This window comes from Pezoporus occidentalis, unplaced genomic scaffold (genome assembly GCF_034315485.1).
Source record: "Pezoporus occidentalis ecotype Australia unplaced genomic scaffold, CSIRO_AGI_Poc_V1 ctg298, whole genome shotgun sequence".
Taxonomy (NCBI): Eukaryota; Metazoa; Chordata; class Aves; order Psittaciformes; family Psittacidae; genus Pezoporus; species Pezoporus occidentalis.
Window position 1 is genome coordinate 245,873 of NW_026914918.1, and position 23,129 is coordinate 269,001.

Genomic DNA, 23,129 nt, shown 5'->3' on the forward strand with positions numbered 1-23,129 from the left:
TGCACAGTAGGACTGGGTGTGCTCCCCCCAGGTTGGGTGCCTCCTGACTCCCTATAGATCTGTATCCAGGGTTGGGCTTGTTCTCATGAGACCTGGGACTCTGCCACCAAAACTAGGTCCTTCATGGTAGCTGTTGAGTCACAGTCAGCCTTCCCCAGCCCCAAGCCTTCTCCAGCTGACCCCCAGCATACATTCACAGTCTTCTTCACCCCTCCTCATCCTCCCCTCTAGCATTCCGCAGGGCTCTTCTTCCCCACTGTGTCACCCTAGCACCATTTGGAGGAGGAGATCTGCTGGTGTGGGCAGGTTCATCCCTCACCTCGCAGGTAAGAATACAGAGCAGGACCTGGGTGAGAGAGGCCAATTTCAGAAGACCCTCTTCCTTTTCCCCAGACCCTTCCTGTGCCCTCTGTCCTCTGGGACACACCCCCCCCCCCCTCCGCAGAGCCTTGTCCACTCCCCATGTCCTGAACACAGAGGGCTGAAGGAGTTGTGACACCCCGGCAGGTACCAGCTACATCATCCCGTTGGGAGCACCAGCCTCCCTCCCACCGGTGAAGGTCACGCCGGGGCTGCGGCCGCCCAGCAGAACCTCGCCGGGCTCCCACCGGCGAAGGGGCGGGTCGCACCGGGGGCTTGTGCGGCTGCGATTGGCTGTCGGCGGGGAGGCGGGGAGCGGCGGGGCCGCGCCTGGCTGCAGCGGCGGGCGCGGAGCCCAGAGCGGGCGCGGCGGAGCATCTTTGGGCACTGCTGCCCCGGTGCGGGCCGCCTTTCCCGCAGCCCCCGGCCTCCTATGGGCGGTGCCGGCGCCCCGGCCCCCGCACGCCCGTCCCGCTCGGCGTTAGCATGGGCACGGTGCTCTCCCTCTCCCCCGCCGCCTCTTCGGGCAAGGGCGGCGGCGGCGGCGGGGGGCTTCTGGCCGACAAGGCACCGGGCAGGGTGCCGGGCAAAGGCGAGAGCCGGCTGAAGAGGCCCAGTGTGCTCATCTCGGCGCTCACCTGGAAGCGGCTGGTGGCTGCCTCGGCCAAGAAGAAGAAGAGCACCAAGAAGGTGACGCCGAAGCCCGGCGGCGGGGCCCCACCAGGGGCTCCGGGCCAGCCCGACCCGCTGGTGGTGCAGCGCAACCGCGAGAACTTGCGCAAGTCGGTGGTGGGGCCGGCGGAAGGCGGCAAGCAAGGCCCGCTGGCCGTGCCGGTGCCCACCGTGCCCTCGGCGCCGCAGGAGCTACACCCGGGCTCCGGCGGGGGGAAGCCGCCGCCGCCGCCGCCGGCCGGCAGCCGAGCCCCAGGGTCCCCGCGCCGCGTGGTGGTGCAGGCGTCCACCGGCGAGCTGCTGCGCTGCTTGGGGGACTTCGTGTGCCGCCGCTGCTACCGCCTGAAGGAGCTGAGCCCCGGCGAGCTCATCTCCTGGTTCCGCAGCGTGGACCGCTCGCTGCTGCTGCAGGGCTGGCAGGACCAGGGCTTCATCACCCCAGCCAACCTGGTGTTTGTCTACCTGCTGTGCCGGGAAGCGCTGAGGGGCGAAGACATCGGAACCCAGGCTGAGCTGCAGGCCGCCTTCCTCACCTGCCTCTATCTCGCCTACTCCTACATGGGCAACGAGATCTCCTACCCGCTCAAGCCCTTCCTGGTGGAGGGCGACAAGGGGCGCTTCTGGGAGCGCTGCCTGGGCATCATCCAGCGACTCAGCGCCAAGATGCTGCGAATCAACGCAGACCCGCACTACTTCACGCAACTGTTCCAGGACCTCAAGAGCGAGGGCGAGGGTGGAGACGGGTCCAAGCACTGGACGATCAGCCTGGATCGCTAGGGAGGTACCAGGCCTCCGGCGCCGGGGGAAGGGGCAGCGAACGGAGGGGCAGGGGAGGCGAAAGACTGCCGTATTCCCCCACCCCTTTTCCCCCTCCCCGCATCCTCCTTCCTTGCCTTCCCCCCCCCACCCCGGCCTCCAGCTCCATAGAGACGCTGCTTGGACCCTCCCTGCTCCGGATCCGGCCGTGCACCCCCCTCTTCTCATCCCTTCCGACCCCAGCTGGGGTCAGCGCTCCGGGATTCCGGGACGGCGGAGAAGACCCCGGGGGCGGTGTGGTGGTGGTCATATGGGGGTGTCCGTCCCGCTTGTGCGATGGGGAGGAGGGAGGGAAGCTGCCGAGGAACGGAGGTTCCTGGATGCGTTTTCTCTAGGGGAAAAAAAAAAGGGGGGGAAATGGAGCTGGGGTCGCGGGGCAGGAGGGTTCGGGGGGGTGGGGGGTGTCTCTTGGGTCCTGGGGGGCCCCGGGCAAACCATGCATGTGAACGACGCCCCTCGGCCCGCCGCTGGCAGAGCCGGCCCCGCGGGAGCCGCGGCCCCGGAGCTGTCCGTGGTGCTGGAGCAGCCGTGCCTGAGCAGACAAAGGCGTGGCGGGGGGGCGGGCAAGGCCGGGGGGGCCGCGGGTTTTCGTGTCGTGGGCGCTGCCACCCCCCGCCCCCCACCCCCCACGTAGGGGATACGGGCCCTCCCCGGGCATGGGTGATGCTGCCCCTCACCCCGCGGAGCCGCCCCCTTGCCCCTTTGTTCGAGCTGCTGTGGGGGGTAATCCCCGCGGCAATCCTCCGCCTTCTGCGGTGCGCCCCACGAAACAGAATCCCGGTGGGGTGATTTCGGCTCCCCCCACCTCCCCCCCCCCTTTGCCTTGCTGTGGGGAAAGGGGTCTGTGCCAGAGGAGGCCTAGTGAGCCCAGAGGGAGGGGCCTGCTATGGTGGGGAGGGGGGGGTCCCCTCTTCTCTTGCTTTGCTTCACTGGAGAATAAAGAGGTGGTCTGGACGGGCCTGGTGGTGGTTCCCTGGACTTGCTGGTGTGCAAGGGGAATTGGGGGGGGTATGCCAAGATCCGAGTCAAGCCCCCTGTCCTCCCCAGGAGGAACTGGGGGGGGGATGCTGGTTCTCAGAGGGGGCTTTACTCCCTGGTATGAGTTGGAGGTCGGAATTTCATCCTTGTTTGCTGTGCCCAAGGCTAGTCCTGGTCCATCTGAGGGCCTTCTGTCTCCCTGTGAGCTCTCCTGGCCGCCTCCATTCCAAATGGAAATGCCTCATGCCTGTCTGCTGCACTGAATTTAATCAGGATTCCAAATTCCACGTCACCTTCATTTTTATTTCTTTGTTTTTTTCTAAAGCTGCTCCCATCACTTCCTGCCTCCCTGTCTCTGCTCTGCAGGGCTGGGCTCCCTTCCCTGGCAGCAGCAGTCTGTGGGAGCTGTGTTGCTAGCCCAGTTACCAGCCTTGTGCTTCTGAAGACCCCCAGGGAGAGGGGTGGGGAGAGGGAAGGCTTTGCCTTTCTCATAGCTGGTTGCTATGCTTCAAGCTACTGAATTTGCCAGGGTTTCCTTAGCAGGATCCACAGCACATGCTCCCTGGTTGGGGTCTAAATCCAGTGCTTCGCAGCCCCTCTGAGCCAGGCTCTCTGGCTCCCCTCAGTCAGGAAGAGCTGTGCTGGCTCTGCAGGTCATGGAGGGTAAGCTGGATTCTCTCTACCTTTGTGTGCATCAGCAGAGCTGCTAATTAGGCCCAATCTGGCTCATTCAGGCAAAGCTGTGCTGCCAGGAAGATAGCACAGATGTCCCTGTGGCGGGGGCTGACCTGGCAGGGTGCTGTGCAAGGCTTTTCTGTGGCTGGGTAAACTCACCAGGACCTGTGCTGCTCTGCTTTCTCCTGTCCCTAATAGGGACTCTTGCCCCTGCCTTCAGATTGACATTCATGTGACCTTGTGGTGAGCTGCCTGGGCCAAAATATACTCCGACTCACCCCAAATTTGGCCATATCCACATCTTGTGCCAGGGAAGGTTGTTGTTCTTACTCTGTTTAAACAGGGGTGGAATTGGACCCTTAGAGCTGCTATGGGGCTGCTGGGGGAGCCTGACAATCCCCATTGTCGTTTTGGAGAGAGAGAAACTGAGGACAGTGAGATGAAGCAGCATGCCACAATCCAGCAAGAGGGGTCTGAAGCACTGCAGGGTTAACACCCCAGCCATCCATGCTGGCTCTCTCCACCCTGAGCAGGGGGTGTTTGTCCAGTGGCCCCTGACCCCCAGTCATGGGGCTTTATAGAGTCTCATCTCCAGAGCTAAGCAACCTGTCAGCACTCACTGGTGGAGGTTTCCGACCCTACAGGTCCCCTTAAAGACAACCTTGGACCTTCCATCCTCAAGCCACAGCCTTTTAAAATGCTTCCAGCTGCAGCAAGGCCATGTCCTTCCCCTCCTTCCTTGTGTTTCATTGATTAAGAGTGCTAGGCCTCATTGGGGGATTTAGAAAGAGCTAATTGCAGACTGGTAATTGAAGACAGCTTGGAGTCTCTGGAAATGTCAAGGAATGAGAGACGAGCTTAGATGCTCCTGTGCATTTAAATATGCATCGTCGGCTCAGGCAGAGCTTTACTGAGGGGAGAGATGTCTGGTTTTCCCTACCCCAGAGGACCTTGTACAGCTGCTGAGAGGAGCAGGGCAAGGGGAGCACCAACCCTTCCTTGTCTGGGAGCATTCTACTCACTCCAAGGCAAAGGGAAAGTGGGGGGCAGCACACACAAGCTGGGGGGGGGGGGGTACTTAAGGTGAGAATTATCAGACAGGCTTGGGAGCTTGGCCTTTTCCCCTCTGAGAAGCTGTGTGTTTTAATCTGTCAGACCCCTGCATGATGCCATGGGGGTCTGGGCTCAGGAGCCACCTGGGGGGCAGCAGTGGGGGGCTGAGACCCTTTTAGGACAGGCTGGAAATCCCCCCTTGCTGCCAGCTACAGGGCCCAGCAGTGTCTGGGGTTGCAGGGATGGGGGATTCACATCAGATTTGGGGCTCAGAGGTAGACAGAGTAGCAGGGGCACGTCAGGGATCTATCACCATAGGGTCTTGGTGAGGAATCCCAGCTCTTTCCTAGTTTGAAATTCCTCCAGCAGCAATACCTCTCCTCCCTATGTCTCACAGTGGATGCCCCAGCTGCTCCAGTCCATGTTGCACCGAGGGAGGTGGGCAAAAGCCCACCAGGTGGTGCAGCCTGCAGTGGGCTCAGCCCCTCCCGCTCCAGGGAGGTCTCTTCTCAAGGTGTTGCATTCTTTTGCTCCCCAAGCCTATATGGGGCTGCTGGAGACACCCTGGGTGGCAGTGGGTGCCCAGGATGCATAGTCAGCCATGGAAGTGGGGGTTTCTGCTGGGAATGTGGGACTTCACTGCCCTGCTGCTGTGTCTGCAGAGCAAGCTCCATGCACTGGATGTGCTGGCCATGGCACTGAGGCATGGAGGAGCCATGGGTGGCTGGGGCGACCAGCCTGGCAATCCGTGCCTCCTCCTGCTGGACAAACAACGGTGAGGCTCTGCTCTTGCTATTAAGAGTTGGCAGCATCCCCCAGAGCGACTTGGAGCTGCTCCGTGGGGAGGAAACTGCTCCGGATGATGCAGACCCGGTGCCCACGTGGTTGGTGAAGAACCTGCCTCAGCTCAGCTTTCTGCATAATCCTTTCCCCTCCGTTTGGCTGTGAGGATGATGGATAACATGTTCCTCGAGGCAGATGGAGGTGGGAGGTCTGTCTTCTGCTTCTGTGGGAGTTACTTGGACACTGGTTCCATTTCAGCTTCAGGATGCTGCTACTCTGCTAAATTGGGAATGATTTGTGGGTACAGGTTTCTGGTCCCCTCCCTGCTTCACGGCACTTTGGTCACAGCTGCTGATGGGATGTTTAGGGGAGAAGACATGGACAAAATGACCCAGGGAGATGGCAGCGAGAGCATGAGGGGTCACAGGTTAAACTGGTTGATGAGGTATTTGTAGCCAGGCAGGGGCAGGACAGCTACCACAGGGGCTCAGCTGATGAGGAATGCATCCAGGCTGGGGTGGGACCTGCAAGAGGCTTTGAGCTCTGCCTGTGCCCAGGGTTAGCCTAATGGCAGAGACCAAGGGAGGTGGGACAGCAGAGAGTTTGGTCCCTGCTGTAGCCAAAAACATGGCCTGTGGCATTGCCTGGCTGTTGGGTATTTCACTGAGGAACACAGACAGTGGACAGCTCTGCACCGAGAAGCTGGTGAAGGCGGAGAAGCGGAACCCAAGCCCCTGTGATGGTTAATCCATCTGCCACAGAGCCCAGCAGAGCGGAGGGCCAGGACTGCCTACACTATCGCATTACCTCAAGCCCGCTGAGAGCTGAGCATGGTTACCCTGTGCTGTGTCTCCTGCCTGTCTCATGGTCCTGTGCCACCCCTGAGGACCGAGCTCCTTGGGGTCAGCGGGGCAGCACCAAGCTGTGGCCTGGGGCAGTTGTGGGGAGCCTGCCCCAGGGAGTGAGTGCCCCCAGGGCTGGACTGGATGCTGCTACCTCATCAGAAGTCCTGCATTAGAGTGTAATCTGGCATTAGCACATTAATCCAGTCCTCCCCACTGCCCAGCCCTTGCCCTCAGCACAGTCCAGCCCAAGGTCTCAGGGTACAGCTGAGCAGGCGCAGAACCAGGACATTGTCTCTCTGGCAGCCTTGCCTGGGTGCCAGGGAGCAGGTGGCAGCAGGGGCAAGGTTTAGGGCTCCATCCAGAGCAGCCCTGTGTCTCGGGAGAGCAGCAAAGAGGGAAGAAACCCAACATGGACAAAGTTTCCCCCAGGTAAATCCATGACCTGGGGGGTTGACGGTGACAGTATGGCCCCAGCTTCAAGCACCTTGGCAAGGGAGAATGCAGCATCTCTTGGAAGCATCACAGTGGCCCTTTGGAGGGGCTCCACGGGGGGGTTTGGAGCCTGACTGCCAGCACCTGCAGGCTGCAGCTGGGCCACACTGTTACAAGGCGCTTTGCAGGGAGCCAGGCCAAGGGAAGGTGGCGTCTGGAGAGAGGATGTGAGTCAGCAGCTTGTGTGTGTGGGGGGGTGGGTGGGGAGGAGAGTCAAAGAACTAGCTAGGTGGGGATGGGAAGGGGGAAAGAGGTGGGAACTGGGAGAGCTGGGGAGGGAGCAGGAGTGGGCAGGGAGGCAGCCCACATCCTCTGGGCAGACGTGATCCGGCTGTGCTGTGAAGGCTCTTCACAGTGTGAGAAATTAAGCAAGTGGTAACATGGCTCTGCTAAAATAGGAGAGGGGCTATGCCAGCCCCCTCCGATCCCTTACTGTGGGGGTGGGAGGCTTTGGGAGAATTGGAGGGGTCCCTCCACCATCCTGACAAGACGCTGGAGCCAGGGCAGGGCTCAGTCCTGCCCTTTTGCTGGCTAAGCAAAGCCAGAAACAAAGATGCATGTTTTGTTTTTAAGCAGGGAAAAAACCCTTCTGCCTTTAATCACAAGGCAGCAGAAGGAGCTGCCCGACCAGGTGCTCTGCTCCCTGGCTCTTCCCAGCGCAGGCTGAGGTCCTTTGGGACTGCGTTCTCCCATCACACGTCGGGTACCTGAGGACTCCCCGCAGGTAGGTCTGGAGCCCGCCGCCCCAGACATGCTGCTCGCCCAGCTGCGCACCCCGCTGCCAGGGGTGGTGCTCCCCCGTCAGCCCCCCGCGCTGCGCACCCCCGGTCAGGGCCGGGCACGCTGCTGCGCCGGGAGCCGCGCCGGGCCCAGCCCTGCTCGCCCATTGGCAGGATTTTGCTGCAGTCTGCTCCGAGCCGGCGGTTTTGGTGACTGAAGCAAGCGGCGCTGCCGGCAGGCTGGGTCAGATGGGGCTCCGGGGAGGGGGGGGGGGGGAGGGGGGGTTGCGTTGGGTGGGAGTTGATGCTCTGTCTCCTCCCCTCAGGTAAGCACGACATGGGGGTGAGAGGAGGGGTTTCTGCAAGTGGGATCTAAGGATAGAGCATCCCGGGTTGCCATGGTGACACTGGCTGCATCCTCAGGCGAGCGAGAGCATCGCTGGTGCAATCCTGCATGAGGGTCCCAACCTTCCCTCCTGGCTGCATCCCTCGGGAGTGCAGGGCTTGGATCCTGGCTGTTGGGGTGGCACTCTGGGGACAGAGCAGGGGGACTGTGCCAGGGGAGCTCAGAGCAGAATGAAGCAAGCCCTCAGCTGCAGCCTGTTGCATTGGAAGTGTGCGGTGGACCTCCCTCTCCCAAAAAGGTAACTCTCCACTTTTCACAGCATGTCCACTCTCTGATCCAGCAGGAACCTGGTTTACAGGGCTAGGAATGAGGAGGGAACTGGGCTCAGCTTTGCTTCCCTGGTGCAGGCACTGGCAGAGGGACAGGACTGGGATGGCAGGAGGGGACCTATTAGTGACCCACATCCTTTAATACGAGTCCTGCCTTGCGTCATGCAGTTACCTAAGCCCCAAAGCAGGCTCCTCTGACAGAAGCATGGCCCTGAATGTGCAGGAGCCAGCTGTGGCCAGCTCCCCCATTTTGCCCTTGCAAGGCCAAGCCTGGGGATGTCTTCAGCCTGAGTGCTTGTTGCACGGGGGTAATGACTCCTTTTCCCTGCACTTTACCTTTTGCTGTCCTTGAGGATCAGCCTGTGGGATGCTCAGAGGCCTTGGGGGGAGGGACCCACCCGGAGGGACCCACCCAGCCCCTGCAGCTCCTTTCCCATACACGGACTCCCTGCTGGCAGCATCAGTTCCTCCCCTCCACAGCCTGAGCCCTCTCCAAAGGGGATACTCACATCATATCACCCTCCCTTAAGCTGATTAGGGCAGTAAGGCTGTGCCTGAGCAGATGCCACTAAGGCCGTAAGAGTGGCCAGACCCTGGGGGACACAGAGGGGCCAGCACAGAGGCCACAGATCTGAGGGTTGCTCTTACCTCTGTGGTGTAGGGAGAGGGCCTGGGGGGACTGACCACTCTATAGGCTGAATGACACCCCCCTGTAGAGCGATCTGATCCCTGCCATAAGCCTGACTCCCAGCCCTGGCCCCATGGACCTCTGATGGGATATGGGGTGAAGACCACAGTCCCAAGGCAGGGAAAGCAGAGGGCAGCCCCTGAGCCCACACCAGCCACCACCAGTACCAGTGAATCTGTGGGCACGTTCCTGAAGCCGGGCAAGCACTGCTTTCCTGCTCACCCTGTATCAATGTCACACTTGAGCCTGGCTTCATGGTTTGGGACCTCCCTCCTCCTGGCACAGTGCAGTCCAGCAGGGACATCCTCTGCAGGATCAGGCATCGCTGGACCCATTGCATTGCCCCAGCTGGTTGCACGGGCTCTGTGGGTCACCAGAGATCTGCCTTCTGGTGTCCTAAATTCCCTCGGATGATGACGGGGTAGCAGACATCCCACCAGGCCAACTGCATCTCTTCCTCCAGCTTCCACATCCACTAGCCAGCCTGAGAACAGGGCTTGTGGCTTCCCTGAAAGGGTGTCTCAAGCAGCCCAGAGGTTTCCAACTCTGTCCTGTTTTTTGGAGGCTGTAAGAGCCAGAGGTAATGTCTGGAGAAAAGGTGATGCAGCAGGGTGGGCACATCCTCCCTACCCCAGCCCTGAAGGTGCTCTGGCTTGGATGAGAGGGGATTTACTGGGTGGTTTTCCTTCTTGCCATCCCTAAAGACACAAGAGGGCACAGGTCACAGCACCTTTCTATTTATTGAAGACCAATCCCTCCCCCCCAGCCAGCGCAGACCCCTACATACCCGGCTCTTCTGCACCCAGTGGGCTAAAGTCCTGCTCTGGAGAATGGGGGCACCTCCTCAGACCCCAGGGAAGAGGTGCAGGGCTGCTCCTCAGTGCCCAGGGCTCCAAGCCTTGTTGTCCCTTCTCCTGCTCCACCTGCCACCCAGCTTTGTCCCTGGAGATGTCCCCACCTTGAAAGTGTCCAACTAAGCCCTGCATATGAGGTCTGAAGACACAAACTGGATCATTAAACTTGGAAGTGACCAGCAGGACATAGGCTTCTGTGCAGGGTGTTGGAGACTGTCCTGCTCTGTGACATAGTCCTCAGGCACTGGGGAGAAGGGAGGGCTGCAGGGGTGCTGCCTCTGGGCTCTTGCCTTGCCCTGAGGGGCTAGCTGTGCCCCCCACACCTGCCCCTGAATCCTCCAACCCCTGGGCAGGAGTTAAACCCATGAAGGACATCTGCTCTCCAGACCAAGGCTTCTCCTGAGGTCTGGAGGAAGCCACCACACTGGCCGGAGGTGTAGTAGAGGTGGAAGAAAGGAAAGCTTTGGAGGCAAAGGTGGGGGACCAAGGAGCAGCAAGGGGGGGTTCCCCTTTCCCTACCCCTGCCCCAGTGGAACATGCACCCACAGATGCTGCTGCCCTCGGGACTCAGCTCCTCTCTGCAAGGAGAGGGGAGGGCGGGAACAGGCTGGGGGCAGAGCATGGGGTGGGCAGCATGTTGCTAAGGAAAGGTGGGGGGAGCATGATCCCTGCCAGGAGGTGAGCCCTTGGTTTTTCCTTCCATTCGCACCCTGCTTTAGGTATCCATGTGCATTCCCAGGGTGATGGATCCCTCCTCATCCTAAATTGAGATCACTTTTCTTCTCCAGCTACCCACCTCAGGGAACCAACCCACCTACCCTGCAAGCACCCCTCACACATCACACCACTCTCCAAATCTAAAAAGGGGCAACTGAGAGCAGGCCATGATCCCACCCCCCATTCCTCCCTGCAGAGCTCCGCAGCCCCACACTGCCAGGGTCATGCGCCTGGCACAGCTGAGCCTCTAATGGTAGTGGTTGTTCATGTTGTTGAGGTGGGAGGCTGCCATGGCACTGAATGGGGCAGAGGGCTGCAGCCCATGCCCAGGGTAGAGGGATGGGCTGGAGCCAGGCCAATAGGAGAAGCCAGCTGGTGTCACCCCCGAGGTCATGAGATTGAGTTTGGAGATGCCTGAGAAGGGCAGTGGGGCCAGGTTTCCCTGGAATTTGTAGAGAGTGTGATCGGGAGCAGTCGGCTGGCACACCTGAGCCAGCCCATGGAAGTCGAACTTGTAGGCGTAGCGCTTGCCATGGACCTTGGTCATGATGTTCTTGTCATAGTAGTAGCGCAGTGCCCGGCTCAGCTTGTCGTAATTCATGTTGGGTTTGCTCTTCCGCTCGCCCCAGCGCCGCGCCACCTCGTCGGGGTCGATCAGCTTGAACTCCCCGTTCGTGCCTTCCCACGCGATGCAGTTCAGGTTGGCCCGGTCCGAGAGCAGCTCCAGCAGGAACTGCCACAGTTGGATCTGCCCGCTGCCTGCAAGGCCAGGCCCCAGAGAGGTTAAAGCTCCCTCTCAGGGCACAAAGAATGGGGTGAGATATGCCCCAGTCTCCTTGACCCCCTGATATGTTGCCACCTCCCAGACCCAGGTTTCAGACATCCCTCATTACATTTTCCCTCCTCTAGAGACACAGAAGATGGTAGCGAGGTTGTGTCTCCCTTGCAGTATCCCTTCCTGTGCCCCAAGCAAAAGGAGGAGAAGATGCTCGTGCACCTCAGGACAGGGGTAGGATGCTCAGAGGTCAATGCAGGCTGCAGTGGGTCTGGATCCAGGGTCCCCACATCCCTCCCACCCTGATTCACCCCCTGCTGAAGATGAATACCTGCTCATTTGCTTTGGTGTGAGGATCTGGCTTGGTTCTTTCATCTGCAGGCCCAGGAAGGACGTATCTTGGCAGTGCCCTGGTCTATCCCAGAACAAATGTTTCCCACTGCCACCTCTGCTTGAAATTGAGCTGGTGTCACAGCACAGCCCCTTCCCATTTCTAAGGCGTACAGTGTCCTACAGGGATGTCCCCACAGTAAGCTGAAGTCAGAGTACAGCACTGCTCTGACCTGCACCCTTGACAGGCATAGGCAGGTACAGGGGAAGGAGAGACCAGAATAGGACAGGACCTGCTGCAGCTTTGAATCAGGCACCACTGCTCATTTCTGGAGGAAAACTGCCCTTTCTGAGCCATGGCCATTGCACCCACAGCTTACACTGAGGAGCACCCTTTCTGGATGCCTGAGATGCTCCTGTACCAGCCTGTGCATACACAAAGCTTGGCACGCCTGGACATGCCCATGGTGAGGCACAAGGACAGGATCCAGTGGGTCTGGCCAGAGAACCTGGGAGGAGAGGGTCCCTGGAGCTTAGGGTGATGAGCAGTCCCACCTCTGGGACCCAGCCACCCTGCAGAGCAGCTCTGCACTTACCTAGACCCCCTTCTATCCTCCCCTCAAACAGCACCCCCTGCACATCCCTGCCTCCGCCTCTGGCCCTTGTAGCACAGTGATATCCGTGCCCCTGTTCTGCCCCTATTTTGTCTAAAGGTGCTTGGATCCCATATAGAATTTTAGCACTCACAACTGCTGCAGCAGGCACAGCTCAGCTACATTTCCCACTAAGAACCACCTTGTCCTGCTTGTTCCACACCCACCTATTTTATCTGATACCCCCACAATTCTTGTTCCAGAAGAAGAAGGGAACAGCCATTCCTCATCCATCCCCATTCCACCAAACCCCACTTAGACACCCTGATCCAAGCAGGTGAGTCCAGGTCTTTCCAAAGTATTGTACTTCCAAATTCACTAACCTGAGACCAAGGTAGGAACCTCTCCTCCCTAGGGTACATCCTCAGTCCTCACCCTGGGCTTTTGCTATCCCCTACCCATGCAAGGAGGGCAGGAGGGTGTTGGGGTGCAGCTGGATGAGGTAGCAAGGCTCAATCCTGCCTGCCGCAGGGTGCTATGCTGCAGCACCCAGCAGTTCCCCAAAGAAACCTCCAGGGATCCAGAAAGGTCCTTCTTGCTGCAGTGCACAGAGTATGGCTGGGGCAGATTCCGCAGTGCAGATGCAAAAGGGTCCCCCCTCCCACCCCAAAACCAGGGCTCCCCTTTTCCTGCTTCGAGCACCCTCTGGTCCCTGTCTCCTTGCCAGACAGACAAGCTACACGTCCCAAATACCACAGTGGCCGATGGCCAGTGCTGCTGTACTCACAGCTGGCTCCGGGCTGCATCCCGGCTAGCCCTCGGCCAGTCTCCGGGGCCCCTGCATGGTATTCCCTGGACGGATGGCTCCGACTCCTGAGGATCCATCCTCTGCCAGCCAAGACAAGCTGTGCCTTGCCTGAGCCCCAGCCCCTTACCGGCAGCTCCTTCCCCGGTAGTATCTCACCTATCATAGAATCAACTAGGCTGGAAAAGACCTTTAAGATCATCAAGTCCAACCTTTACCCCAGGACTGCCAAATCCACCACTAAACCATGTCACTAAATCCCCCCTCATGTCACTTCATTCCCCCTCTCCCAGGATCGTGTCACCCGAGCCCGGATTAACCCGCCCAGCTCCCGGGCTGGTTGGCAGCTCCCTCCCCATCTGATATCCCTGGAGCACCTGAGGGACTCTGGCTGGGACCCCGCACCTGCCCTGCTGCGGGGCTCCGCCGGCGCTGGGCACCTTGCTCCGCTCTGCTGTGAAGGGACGGCTGGTCCTGCCCGTCGGGGCTCTCCCCGGTGGTTTAAGCGGCGGGGTGAGCCTGGCCCGAGCCTCCCGCAGCAGCAGGGAGCTGGACACAGGGGCGGGAAGGGGGCCCCGATGGCTGCAGTGCGGGATGGATGCTTGTGCTCCGGGGAGTGCCCGCTCCGGGCGGGCCGGCAGAAGAGGCAGCGGGGCTCTTACCTTTCTGCACGCCGGGACTGAGAGACCCCCACGCCTGGCTCTTCCCGTCTTTGAACAAAGTTTCCCCGACTGGATCTGGGGGGGAAAAAGGGGCGCGGGTGGGGGTGGAGGGGGGGCTGGAGCCAGGCGGGACCGCGAGCCCCGGCGCCCACCCGCGGGCAGCCTCCCCGCAGCCCCCGGCCTCTCCCCCTCTCCTGCACCGCCGCCGCAGCGAAGCCAGGAAACGCGTCCAGGAAAAAGGAAATCCGATTTCCGACGGAGCCGGGGAAGCTTTTAAATAGGAACAGAAAATCCCGCGGATTGGGGCAGGGAGAAGAAAAGGAGAAGGGGGAGAGAGCTATGGGGCACAGGGAGAGGAGGCGGGTGGGGTGGAAGGATGGGTGGCAATAGCAGCGGATGGAAGGAAGGACCAGTGTTGGTGTTTGGAGAGTGGACGGCTTGCAAAAGGAGAGATAGATGGATAGGTGGATGAAAGGAAGGAGAGATGGGTGGATGGAAGGGTGGAAGGACAGAAGGGAGGTGGGTAGATGGAGGGAAGGACTAGAAGGAGGGGAGGAAGGATGAGAGGTAGACGGATTGAAGGAAGGGCAGGTAATGGGCAAGACCATGGATGAATGGGCTGGTGGAAGGGACAGAGGGTAGATGGAGGGAATGGCAGGTAGTGGAGACAGAAAGAGAGACAGAGGGACAGGTGTGTGGGGGGGGAGAAGGGTGGATGGAAGCACAGGGAAAGGGTGGGTATGTGGAAAGATGGGTTGGAAAGACAGAAGGGTGAATGGAGGGATGGAAGGACAGGGAGACGTTGAGTGGGTGAAGGACGGAAGGGAAGATGGGTGTGCGGGCATGGAAGGCTGTGAGGGCAGCTGGAAGGAAGGAAGGAAGGAAGGAAGGAAGGAAGAAGGGATGGTTGTGGGTCTGGAAGCCAGGAAAGGAGGACGGAGAGAGAGAGAGGAAAAGGCAGGGTGGGCGCTGAGGGAGACGGGCAGAGAAGAGCCCCGGGGCAGCGGCGGGGGCGGATGCTGTGAGGTGCACGGCGCTGCAGCGGGGCCGGGGGTTCCGCCCGTACCTGGCAGGTACATGTTGAGCAGCAGTGGCACCGCTCCGGCGCCGTGTCTCATGGCAGCTGTGGGGGCGGCCTGCGGGCTGCATGTTTTAATATTCCTGCCCCTATTATTATTATTATTATTCCACTTTATCAGGGAGCAGCTGATGGCGAATAAATGGCAGCGGGACGGGCAGGGGACGGGCAGGGGCCGGGGGAGGCGGGGGGGGGGGGGGGAGTTTCCAGGCAACTCGCAGGGGCTCGGGGCCCCGGCTCCAGCAATTTCCTCCTCTGTAATTAAAGCGGGCGCTGCCCCCCCCTCCCCCCCCTCCCTCCCCCCCCCGCTATCGGGCCCGCATCAGACTTTAATCACGGCCGCGGGTTTCTATGGAGAGCGGCTCGGGCCGCTTCCTGCATCTTCCGCCTCCTTAACTCTTCGCAAACACGGCTCTGCTATCCCAGCTGGGAGCGGGGCTCGGACACTGCCTGGAGACCGCCCAGGCCTGGACTCCCACCAGCATCCTGTCCCCCAGTCCACAAGGCCGGCCGGTGGGCACGGTGGTCCCCACACTGCCCTCCACATCTCACTGTTCAGCACTGGCATCATCCCGCTTGCCTCCATCCCTCCAAGCCACCCATGTTGCCTGCCACAGGCCTCTGTGCCTGCTCCTTCTCCAGCTCTGGGGTCCTCAGTGCAGTCCTGGGGTCCCCTTGCAGGTCGCAGAGCCCTGGGGTGGGTCAGTTGGGTCCCCACCATGTCCCTCCATCTCCAAGACACTGCAAATGGGATTCTTTTGCAGTGCCCAGAGCTCCAGTGTGGGTTAAGTGCATCTCCAGCAGTTGGTGGCACCAGCTTTACCACTTCCTTGGTTTCTCCATGCTCTTCTGGACAGCCTCTGCCATTCTGGGGTCCACAGCCCTGTCCCAATCTCTTGCCCATCTTTATTAAGACTTGTAGAAACTGGGTGACTCTCCACACTCACCCAAACCTTCATGCTCCATCTCCACCACCTTGTCCCGGGCAGCCCTGGGTGTTGTACAGATGGGAGGACAATTCGGGGAGAAACTTGTAACAGGGAAAGGGTCTGGGGTGATCTTGGCTCCCAAAAGACGCATCTGACCAGGTTTTGCCCCACCATATATGGCTCCAGCTGCAACATCAGCTGCAAGGTCCCAGTGGAGCTTCTGCACCCCCAGCCAAGACCCTCTGCCAGCACCTCACAGCTTGAGGCAGCCAGGCAGCATGCCAGCAGTGGGCACCAGCTTTGCGCCATGAGTCCAATGTTGTACAGCCAAGCCACCCATCAGCCCTTGACCTCTCCTGCAGTGTTTCATAGATGTCTAGTAAAAGGATGAGCACTCATGATGTACTTAGATGTATTTCTTGAAAGTGGTCATCATGAGGTATGAATCCAATGGAAATCAGGATATAGCCACATGTCAGACCCACAGTGATCATTTATACTACAGTTAAAATGTGCCTTGCATATGAAGAAGCTGCATCTCATGGGGAGCAATATCAGACAGGGTGCCACAGTCCAAAAAAGCTGGTGGCTCCTCCTTGGTGGGGGTGTCCAAAGGGTTTAGGAAACAGGGTGCCCCATGGGTACTGAGGTGGCCTCCTGGTGCTCCACCCCTGCTGCTCATCCTCATGGGGAGCAGGGAGCAGATGCTGTTGTGGGGATGCATCAGCAGAGCCCGTGGTAATCCCCCACCAGCTCCCCACCAATCCCGTTTGTGTGTAATAGCCCTTAAAAAGTTTTTCTTCCCCCAGCTTGTGCCCTGAGCTCCCCTGACCCCTGCAGAGGGTGTTCCAGCTCTGCACAGCCCAGCAGCTCTGGCTGCTCCCCCCATCCCTCTCCTCCCCAGCCCCCTAAGTGCAGATCTCCCCCCAGCAGTGGTTCCGCAGCCTCCCAGACTTGCTTTCGCTGCCTGAGTCACTGCAACAAAACGCAGGCAACGGAAAACAAGCCCCAGAGACAGCGGCGGGAGGTGGGGAGGGGGCCAGACCCACCGAGCCCCTCTGTCCTGGCAGCCCCAGTGACCAGGATCTTCCTCCAGGAAACCTTGCATGGCAGAGGGCACGGAAGGGGGAGCCTGGGCTGTGGGACACCACATCATCCCAGAGCTGGGGAAGCAGTTTGGGATCAGCCTGAGAAGCAGGAGCTGGAGATGGGGAGGCTGTGGGGAGCACTGGGGATGGGGACTCCTGGTTCCCTGGGAGAGCCAGAGGAGAGGGGTTACAGTGTGGTGTGAGAGGACTGGGGGCTTTGGGTGATCTGAGGGGTGTAGAGGAGCAAGGAGTGTGGGGTCCCAGGGGCTGGGGAGCCCTGAGCAATATGACACCAGGTTAATGAGGGAGCTGGGACATGGGGCAGCTGGAGCAGACCCATGGGGGTGGGGGGTTGGGGGGGTGGTACAGAGTACACGAGGAATCCAAGGACCCAGGCCACCATGGGGAACCCAGGAGACAGAGCTTTGGGTTCATGGGAGATCTGGGAGATGTGGGTTCAAGTCTGTGGGGCTTCAGCGGACAGAGCCCAGACACGTGGAGCACCCAGCTGGCAGCAGCAGCAGGTCCCTCTGGCTGCAAGCAGGCAGTTTGCCCTCCCCCCCAACCCAGCACTCTCCCCTACCCCGAGATGGAGCACTAAGGACCCCACATTTTGCTGTGACCCCCGCAGATCCCCCCCTTCCCTGCCCTATGCTCAGGTGCCCAGAAGACTTCACCTGTCTGCGGGTGTCGTGGAGCAGAGTAGAGCTGACGTGGCCTTGTGCGGGCTGCAGCCCGGCTGGGTGTGCAGGAATGTGTTTGTGCAGGGGGAGAGGCTGCTGCCGTGGGGCCTGGCGGGGTGGGGCCAGCAGGGACACGGGGGGGGACAGGGGAGGGATGGGGGGCACCCTGCAGTGGGGGCACACAGAGTGCTGTGGGCTCTGTATGGTGCACATTGGGGGGGCAGGGGAGAGAGAGCAGGGACGTGCGTGGGCACACTTGTGGGCAAACTCATGTGTGCAGTGCACACGCTTACACACGCATGCACACAAACACAGGCCGGAGCTGGTGTCTCTGTGCTGTCCTGGGTGCAGGCTGTGCACACACTGACCCCCAGCCCTGTCCTTCCCAGTCTCCAGCACCCTTCTAGGGCCCCCACAGCTCCAAAGCCAAGTGTGCTTGCAGCAAGGTGGGCATCAGGGGACCCAGGTGTCCAAGCCACCCGCCACTGTTCCACCATCCTGAGGCTTTAGAGAGGATGTCCTGGGTGTTGGGAGCACCTTGGGAGCAGAGGCCTGTGCCCCAGGAGGGCTCTGGCATGGAAGAAGAAGAGGAGGCAGGGAAAGGGTGCTGGAGGAGGAGAAGGAGGCTGGGTGGGACTGCCGGTGTGCCCGGGCGGAGCCGGAGCCGGATGCTGGCACGGATGTGCTGGCATGGCCAGGCTGGGCGGGAGGGTCCCTGACCATAAGGGTGCTGGGAGCCCCCTGCCTGCTGCTGGACACTGCCCCTGTTCCCTGCACCTGCACACAACCCCTGTACGTCCCTCCAACCCTGACCCAACTGTGGCCATCCCATTTGTGGCAGCTGCCCCCCCCAGGGGACCCCAATGCTCCTCCTCCCCTCCCAGGCCCACAGCAGGTAGAGACCCCCCACTCTTCCAAACCGGGGTGCAGAGAGAGGGAACCTCGTGTTCACAGTCTTTGTAGCAATCACCTTCCCTGGCACTGAGCCTGGGGGGAGGATCCAGGGCACAACCCCCCAGGATGCCCCAGATCCAGCTGCTCCTTTGCCCAGTCAGGCCAGGAAGTTCTCATTTTGCCATGGAGCATCATGAAGGTGGGAAATTCTGCATCCCCTCCACTGGCTGTGCATGGACCAGAGATGGAGTGCAGAGAGCTCAGCTCAGGGTGGAAGTGTCCAAGTGTCCGTAAACAGCTGGGGAAGGAGAAACTCCTTCCATCTGCTGAGATCTGGGGGGCAGCAGAGGTGGGCAGGTTCCCTGCCTCCCACTGCACAGGGGGTCCCCTGGGTCCAGCAGCCCCCCAGGGAGCAAAGCAGAGGCAGAAACAGCCTTTTTTTTTTGACAAATGCCTTTATTTGCTACTGGATAGAGGTCTATTGCACAGCAGCCTGGAGGCTGTGGGGCGCACGACCCTGCCCCTGCTCAGTGCTGGACACGGCGGATGGATTGGATCTGGTTGGTGTGGGCCTGGCTGCTGTATTCGTTGTACTTCTTGAACTCGCCGTTCTGTCTGTCCCGCTCCAGCACGTACTGGTAGCCCCTGTATCCTGGGTACTGGTATGCCACCCACCTGTGGGCAGACCCCTGCCTCAGAGCCCTGGGCCAGATCCTCCCATCCCAACCCATCCCATCCCACCCCTATCCTTGCTCTGGGAGTGGAGGGACAGAAAACATTGGATGGCTAGGATTTCCAAGGGAAGAGGAGCAGGCAGGCACCCCTCCTTTTTGGGGTCCCCCTTCTCCATCCCTGGTGCTATGCAGGAGGGAGGTGCTTGCTTAACCTCTGCTCTTGCCCTTCCACCAGTGAGACTCACGCTCCAGCATTCACTTTGATGGATGCCACCTCCTTGTTGCCCCAGCCCATGGCCTGCAGCGAGGGGTAATCATCGTTCAGCTCAAACTTGTGCCCCTGGAAGTTCTCAGCCTCGTAGAGGATGACTTTGCTGTCATTGTGGTTCTGCAGAGGGAGAGAGCTGGGGGTCAGCAGAGATGGGGTGGCTCGTGCAGGGACAGAGGATGTGGCTGGCATCATGTGAGTATACACCAAGGCACCTTGGGAAGCCTGGTGCCATGACCAGCTTTGGTGCAAACCATGGGGATGTCCTTCAGCTTGGCACCCCCTCACCAGGACACACTAGGGCTGCCCCAAAGATGCTGCTCTCATGTCCCTGTGGTCCCAAAGCACAACTGACAGTGAGGGTGACAGTGGCCACATCCTCTGCACCCACCTGGGCTCCTGCCCTCAGCATCCTCACTCTCTCCAAGGCTACAGGAGGATTGCAGGGCAAGACAGGCTGCTGAAAGCAATCCCCCAGCTCTGTGGGGCTATGCTGGGTGCTGGGCATCAAGGGGTTAATTGCTGGGACACTGAGATGCGGCACTGTCCCCCGTGCCCAGCCCCCTCACACATCTATCTGCACCGAGGAGCAGTCCTGCCAGTAAGGAGTGATCTTATCGCATCCCCTTTATTAAAGCCCAAGCATATCTGCCTGGTGATTATTAAAAGTTGGGGGGGGACCCCCCTCTCAGAGGCACAGACGTGCCGCTATTGCAAGCACCAGCGTCTCTGCAGATGGTGCGATAGAGGCTGCAGCTGCCTGGGCACAGCTCGGCTCAGCTTGGCTTGGGTACCCCAGCGGGAAGGGGGACAGAACCCGCACCCCAAAGCAGCAGCAACCCTGCGGTCCTGCCAGATTCGCTCTGCTTACCCCATCCCTGGGTATCTGAGTGGCGGGACAAGACCTGGGGACTCCAGCCTGGGAGGGGGCTCCTCACTGCACGAAGAAGATGGGGGTGTTTCAGGCTAAATTTTAGCCCTAAAGAGAATCCCAGGATCCTCGCAGGGAGGTGGGAGCCAGTGGGTGCAGCCACCCCTTCACCCCATGGCACCTCTGTGTACACCTCACCCCTCCATCCTGTATTCCACCTAAGCCATCCTCCTGTCTGTCCTTCATCTCCCTGCTGGGCTGCCGGGGGGAAGCTCTGTCTGCCCCAGCACACTGCGGTGATGTCCCCACAACTCACTGCGCACTTGACAGGCCGGAAGGAGAGGAGGTGCTCGGTCCGGTAGCCGCTGTTCCCGCTCCAGGCCTCCCACCGGGGATAGTCACCCTTCTCCAGGATAAACTGCTGCCCCTGGTACTCAGGGTACTCGAAACCCACCCAGCTGGAGGGGAGAGGAGGAAATCCCTCAGAGATGTGCGTCACAGCGCCTGGGTTCAGCCCAGGGTTAGCTTCTCCCTCCCGTGCAGGGGATGGGGACGTCCTGGCAGGGTGTGATTCGGAGTCCTTGCTAGCAGAAAACGTTCCAGACTTTTGAGAATGGCACCCATATAACCAGGGCCACACCATCGCCTCTGACCTGTGCCTCAGCTCGGCAGGGTCTCCCTGCCTTGCAGATGGGGAAACTGAGGCACCATGCAGGGAGCATAAGGAAGGAGGTTGCAGGATGCGGCTGTGTCGGAGATGAGGAAGCCAGGTGTCCTGGCTCCCTGGTAGCTCCTGACAATCCACTGGGAGCAGGGGTTCTGCTGAAGCAGGGTGCACCAAGGGGATACAGGGCTGGAGGGGCACTTACGGGCCAGACTCCACCTTGATGGAGCGGATCTTGCGGAAGCCGCGCTCCATGATGCTGGGGCACTCCATGAGGAACTCACAGCGCTTGCCCTGGAAGCTCTCCTCCTCCCACACCGTGATCTTGTACTGCCCCAAGGTGTCCATGGCTTCACTGCTGGTCATGCGGGTCGCTCAGCTGCTGGCAAAGCCCCTCACATCACTCCAGGCAGGTGCCCCCATCAGCCACCCCTCTGCCTACCACCGAGCTTGGGGTGCTGGCAGTGCTGCCCACACATGCTCTGTGCCACCGGCCCCTCACCCCCCAGGGTGGCACAGGAGATGCTTCCCATTCCCCGTCCCTTGGTGCTGTCCAGTGAAGTGATCCCCAAGATGCAGGGTGCACTTGCAATGCCCCATATCTCCGTGTGATGAACCTAGAGCTGCCTCAGTTTCTCCACTCCCAAGCTCCCTGTGATGACTCCTGGGGGTGATCCGGGTGCGGTGGCACTGTACCCAGTGCAGGGGGTGGCATGAACCCAGTTCAGACGTGGGTGTGGGTTGCAGCCCTGGGGTGGAGCAGCCCAGCTCTTGTAAAAGTGGGTGCCAGAACCCCTCCTGGCTGCACAGGGTCCCCTGCTCTGCCCCGCAGCACCCCGTGGCTTGCCCTTCCCGACATGTGCGCTAGGTGGGGGGCTGGATGTGGGGGTGAATGGAGCGTGGCAGCGCCTGGGCAGTGGGGGGGCTCGGGGGCTCACAGCCTGGTACTTACTTGGTCGGCGGGGCAGGGCACAGAGGCGAAGGTGGCGGTGCCGGTGCTGGCTTTCCCCCTCACCCTTTATAGGCGGGTGCCGAAGTGCCGATGGTGCAGGCGGGCAGGGCGCTGTGTCAGCAGGCAGGGGATGGGGGGGACGGGGTGCGCAACCACCCCAGGCTCTGGCTGTCCATTCCACTTAGGCAGTGTGGCGAGAGCGACCCCCCCGCCTGCAGCAGGGTGACAATGAAAGTGCTGGGCTGTGTTTGTGCAGGGCTCAGGGCACAATGGGCAAAGCGCCTGATGCGATGCTTTCCTTTCTGCCCCCGGACAATGTCCCTGCTTGGCCTGGGATTAGGGACCCATCCTTTCCCAGGGCACCGCAGACTTTGGCAAGGTTGAGGCTGGTGGGAAGGAGGTGCCAGGGTGATGCAGGGATTTGCCACTGGGGAGCTGAGGGGCACTGATATCTTCACACTCAGTGTGGGGCTGCTTGGGGCTGTATTTTTCCCCCTGCCACCACAGATTCCTCCTCCAGCCAGGCTCTGCCCTGCATGTCCCGAGCTCGCAGAGCACGGCAGGGACTCAGCCCGCACAGGCAGTGCTCCGTGTGGGCTGAGAAGGTTAGGATGAGTGAGGGGGTGATAGAGGTGTTGGCACAGCCACAGCTTGGTCTGTCCATGCTCTGGGAGATGCAACAGCTTGCAAAGGTTCTGGGCAAGGCACTGGTTACATGCTACTTACTTGCAATGCCCTGGGCTTGTCTTCTGGCCTGGCAAAGGGCTCCCTGTGCTCCCCACATACCTCCTGCTGAGGCCAGGGACACTATGAACAACATTGGGGCAGAGCCGAGTCCATCACCTGGGCAGCAGGAGCCCTGCCTGGGACTGTGCCTTGCCATGCAGACATCCCCAGCGCCTCCCACAAGGACCTGGGCTGGACGAGGCCAACACAGGCTGGAAAGGAATGGAAGAAGGATGCCCTGCTATTCTGTGAAATCCTGGGTCTCTTGGCAGTGGTGTTTCTTGCAGCACCCCTGCGTAGCCTGTGGTGAGGTCGGGCACTCCCCGCCTTCAGCTGGGCAGGAGGAACAAGGGCTGGCCCAGAGCACCCCAAACCTCCCCAGGAAAACCCCAGCCCCCCTGGGGGTCCTGAGCACGGGGTCAGCATCCCAAGGAAGACCCCCAGCGCTGGCGATGGATGGCGCAGCACGGGCAGCTGGGGGTGGCGGGAGGACTCCTGGCATCTCTGCCCCGTTCTCATTAGGAACTGGGGACTGCGGGGTGACTGCGGGGCTGGGGGCAGCTCCTCTCCGTTCTCCCCCCGCTGCTCAGCAAGGCGCCTGGCAGCGTTTCCCTCCCCGCTCCGAGGCTGCTGCGAGCTGCGCCGATGCCTGCAGGTCCCAGCAGAGGGTGCAGCCTGGCAGCAGTTGGAGCTGGCTCCGGCCAAGGGACGCCGGTGGCTCTCGGCTGGGGACAGCGCTGGGGAGGCGACCCTCAGCTTGCGACGCCCTGGGTGCGCGTAGCAGGGTGGGGGGAGGCCGCCTGGGAGTTT

General features: G+C 60.6%; 3 protein-coding genes across 4 annotated transcripts; 1 reads left to right on the forward strand and 2 right to left on the reverse strand.

Moving 5' to 3' along the window:
* Positions 1-667: 667 nt before the first annotated feature.
* Positions 668-1,936, forward strand: CDK5R2 (cyclin dependent kinase 5 regulatory subunit 2). The gene has a single exon (XM_062626801.1). It carries the CDS (start codon positions 847-849, stop codon positions 1,807-1,809), a length of 963 nt encoding a protein of 320 aa, XP_062482785.1. The 5' UTR covers positions 668-846; the 3' UTR covers positions 1,810-1,936.
* Positions 1,937-9,477: 7,541 nt separating this feature from the next.
* On the reverse strand, positions 9,478-15,142 carry FEV (FEV transcription factor, ETS family member). Of its 2 annotated transcripts, XM_062626803.1 has the most exons (3): positions 14,559-15,142; positions 13,493-13,567; positions 9,478-11,086 (listed from the first exon to the last, which is right to left on the reverse strand). In XM_062626803.1, the coding sequence occupies exons 1-3, from the start codon at positions 14,608-14,610 to the stop codon at positions 10,575-10,577; spliced, it is 639 nt and encodes a 212-aa protein (XP_062482787.1). In that variant the 5' UTR covers positions 14,611-15,142; the 3' UTR covers positions 9,478-10,574. The 2 variants fall into 2 exon arrangements, with proteins under 2 accessions (XP_062482787.1, XP_062482786.1); XM_062626802.1 differs by lacking the exons at positions 13,493-13,567; positions 14,559-15,142 and adding an exon at positions 12,813-13,075.
* Positions 15,143-18,631: 3,489 nt separating this feature from the next.
* On the reverse strand, positions 18,632-22,133 carry CRYBA2 (crystallin beta A2). Its single transcript, XM_062626814.1, has 4 exons — positions 20,847-22,133; positions 20,294-20,435; positions 19,084-19,226; positions 18,632-18,839 (listed from the first exon to the last, which is right to left on the reverse strand). Exons 1-4 carry the CDS (start codon positions 21,005-21,007, stop codon positions 18,692-18,694), a joined length of 594 nt encoding a protein of 197 aa, XP_062482798.1. The 5' UTR covers positions 21,008-22,133; the 3' UTR covers positions 18,632-18,691.
* Between the last annotated feature and the right edge of the window lie 996 nt (positions 22,134-23,129).

Bases quoted from the DNA above. Each gene is read 5' to 3' on its own strand.
- FEV (XM_062626802.1), bottom strand. From the start codon at position 13,032: ATGATCTTAAAGGTCTTTTCCAGCCTAGTTGATTCTATGATAGGTGAG. The intron at 11,087-12,812 runs GTGAGTACAGCA...CTGGCCTTGCAG, and splicing joins GATGCAGCCCGGAGCCAGCT to GCAGCGGGCAGATCCAACTG.
- CRYBA2 (XM_062626814.1), bottom strand. From the start codon at position 21,007: ATGACCAGCAGTGAAGCCATGGACACCTTGGGGCAGTACAAGATCACG. The intron at 20,436-20,846 runs GTAAGTGCCCCT...TCTCCCCTCCAG, and splicing joins ATCAAGGTGGAGTCTGGCCC to CTGGGTGGGTTTCGAGTACC. The intron at 18,840-19,083 runs GTGAGTCTCACT...GTCTGCCCACAG, and splicing joins ATCAAAGTGAATGCTGGAGC to GTGGGTGGCATACCAGTACC.
- CDK5R2 (XM_062626801.1), top strand. From the start codon at position 847: ATGGGCACGGTGCTCTCCCTCTCCCCCGCCGCCTCTTCGGGCAAGGGC.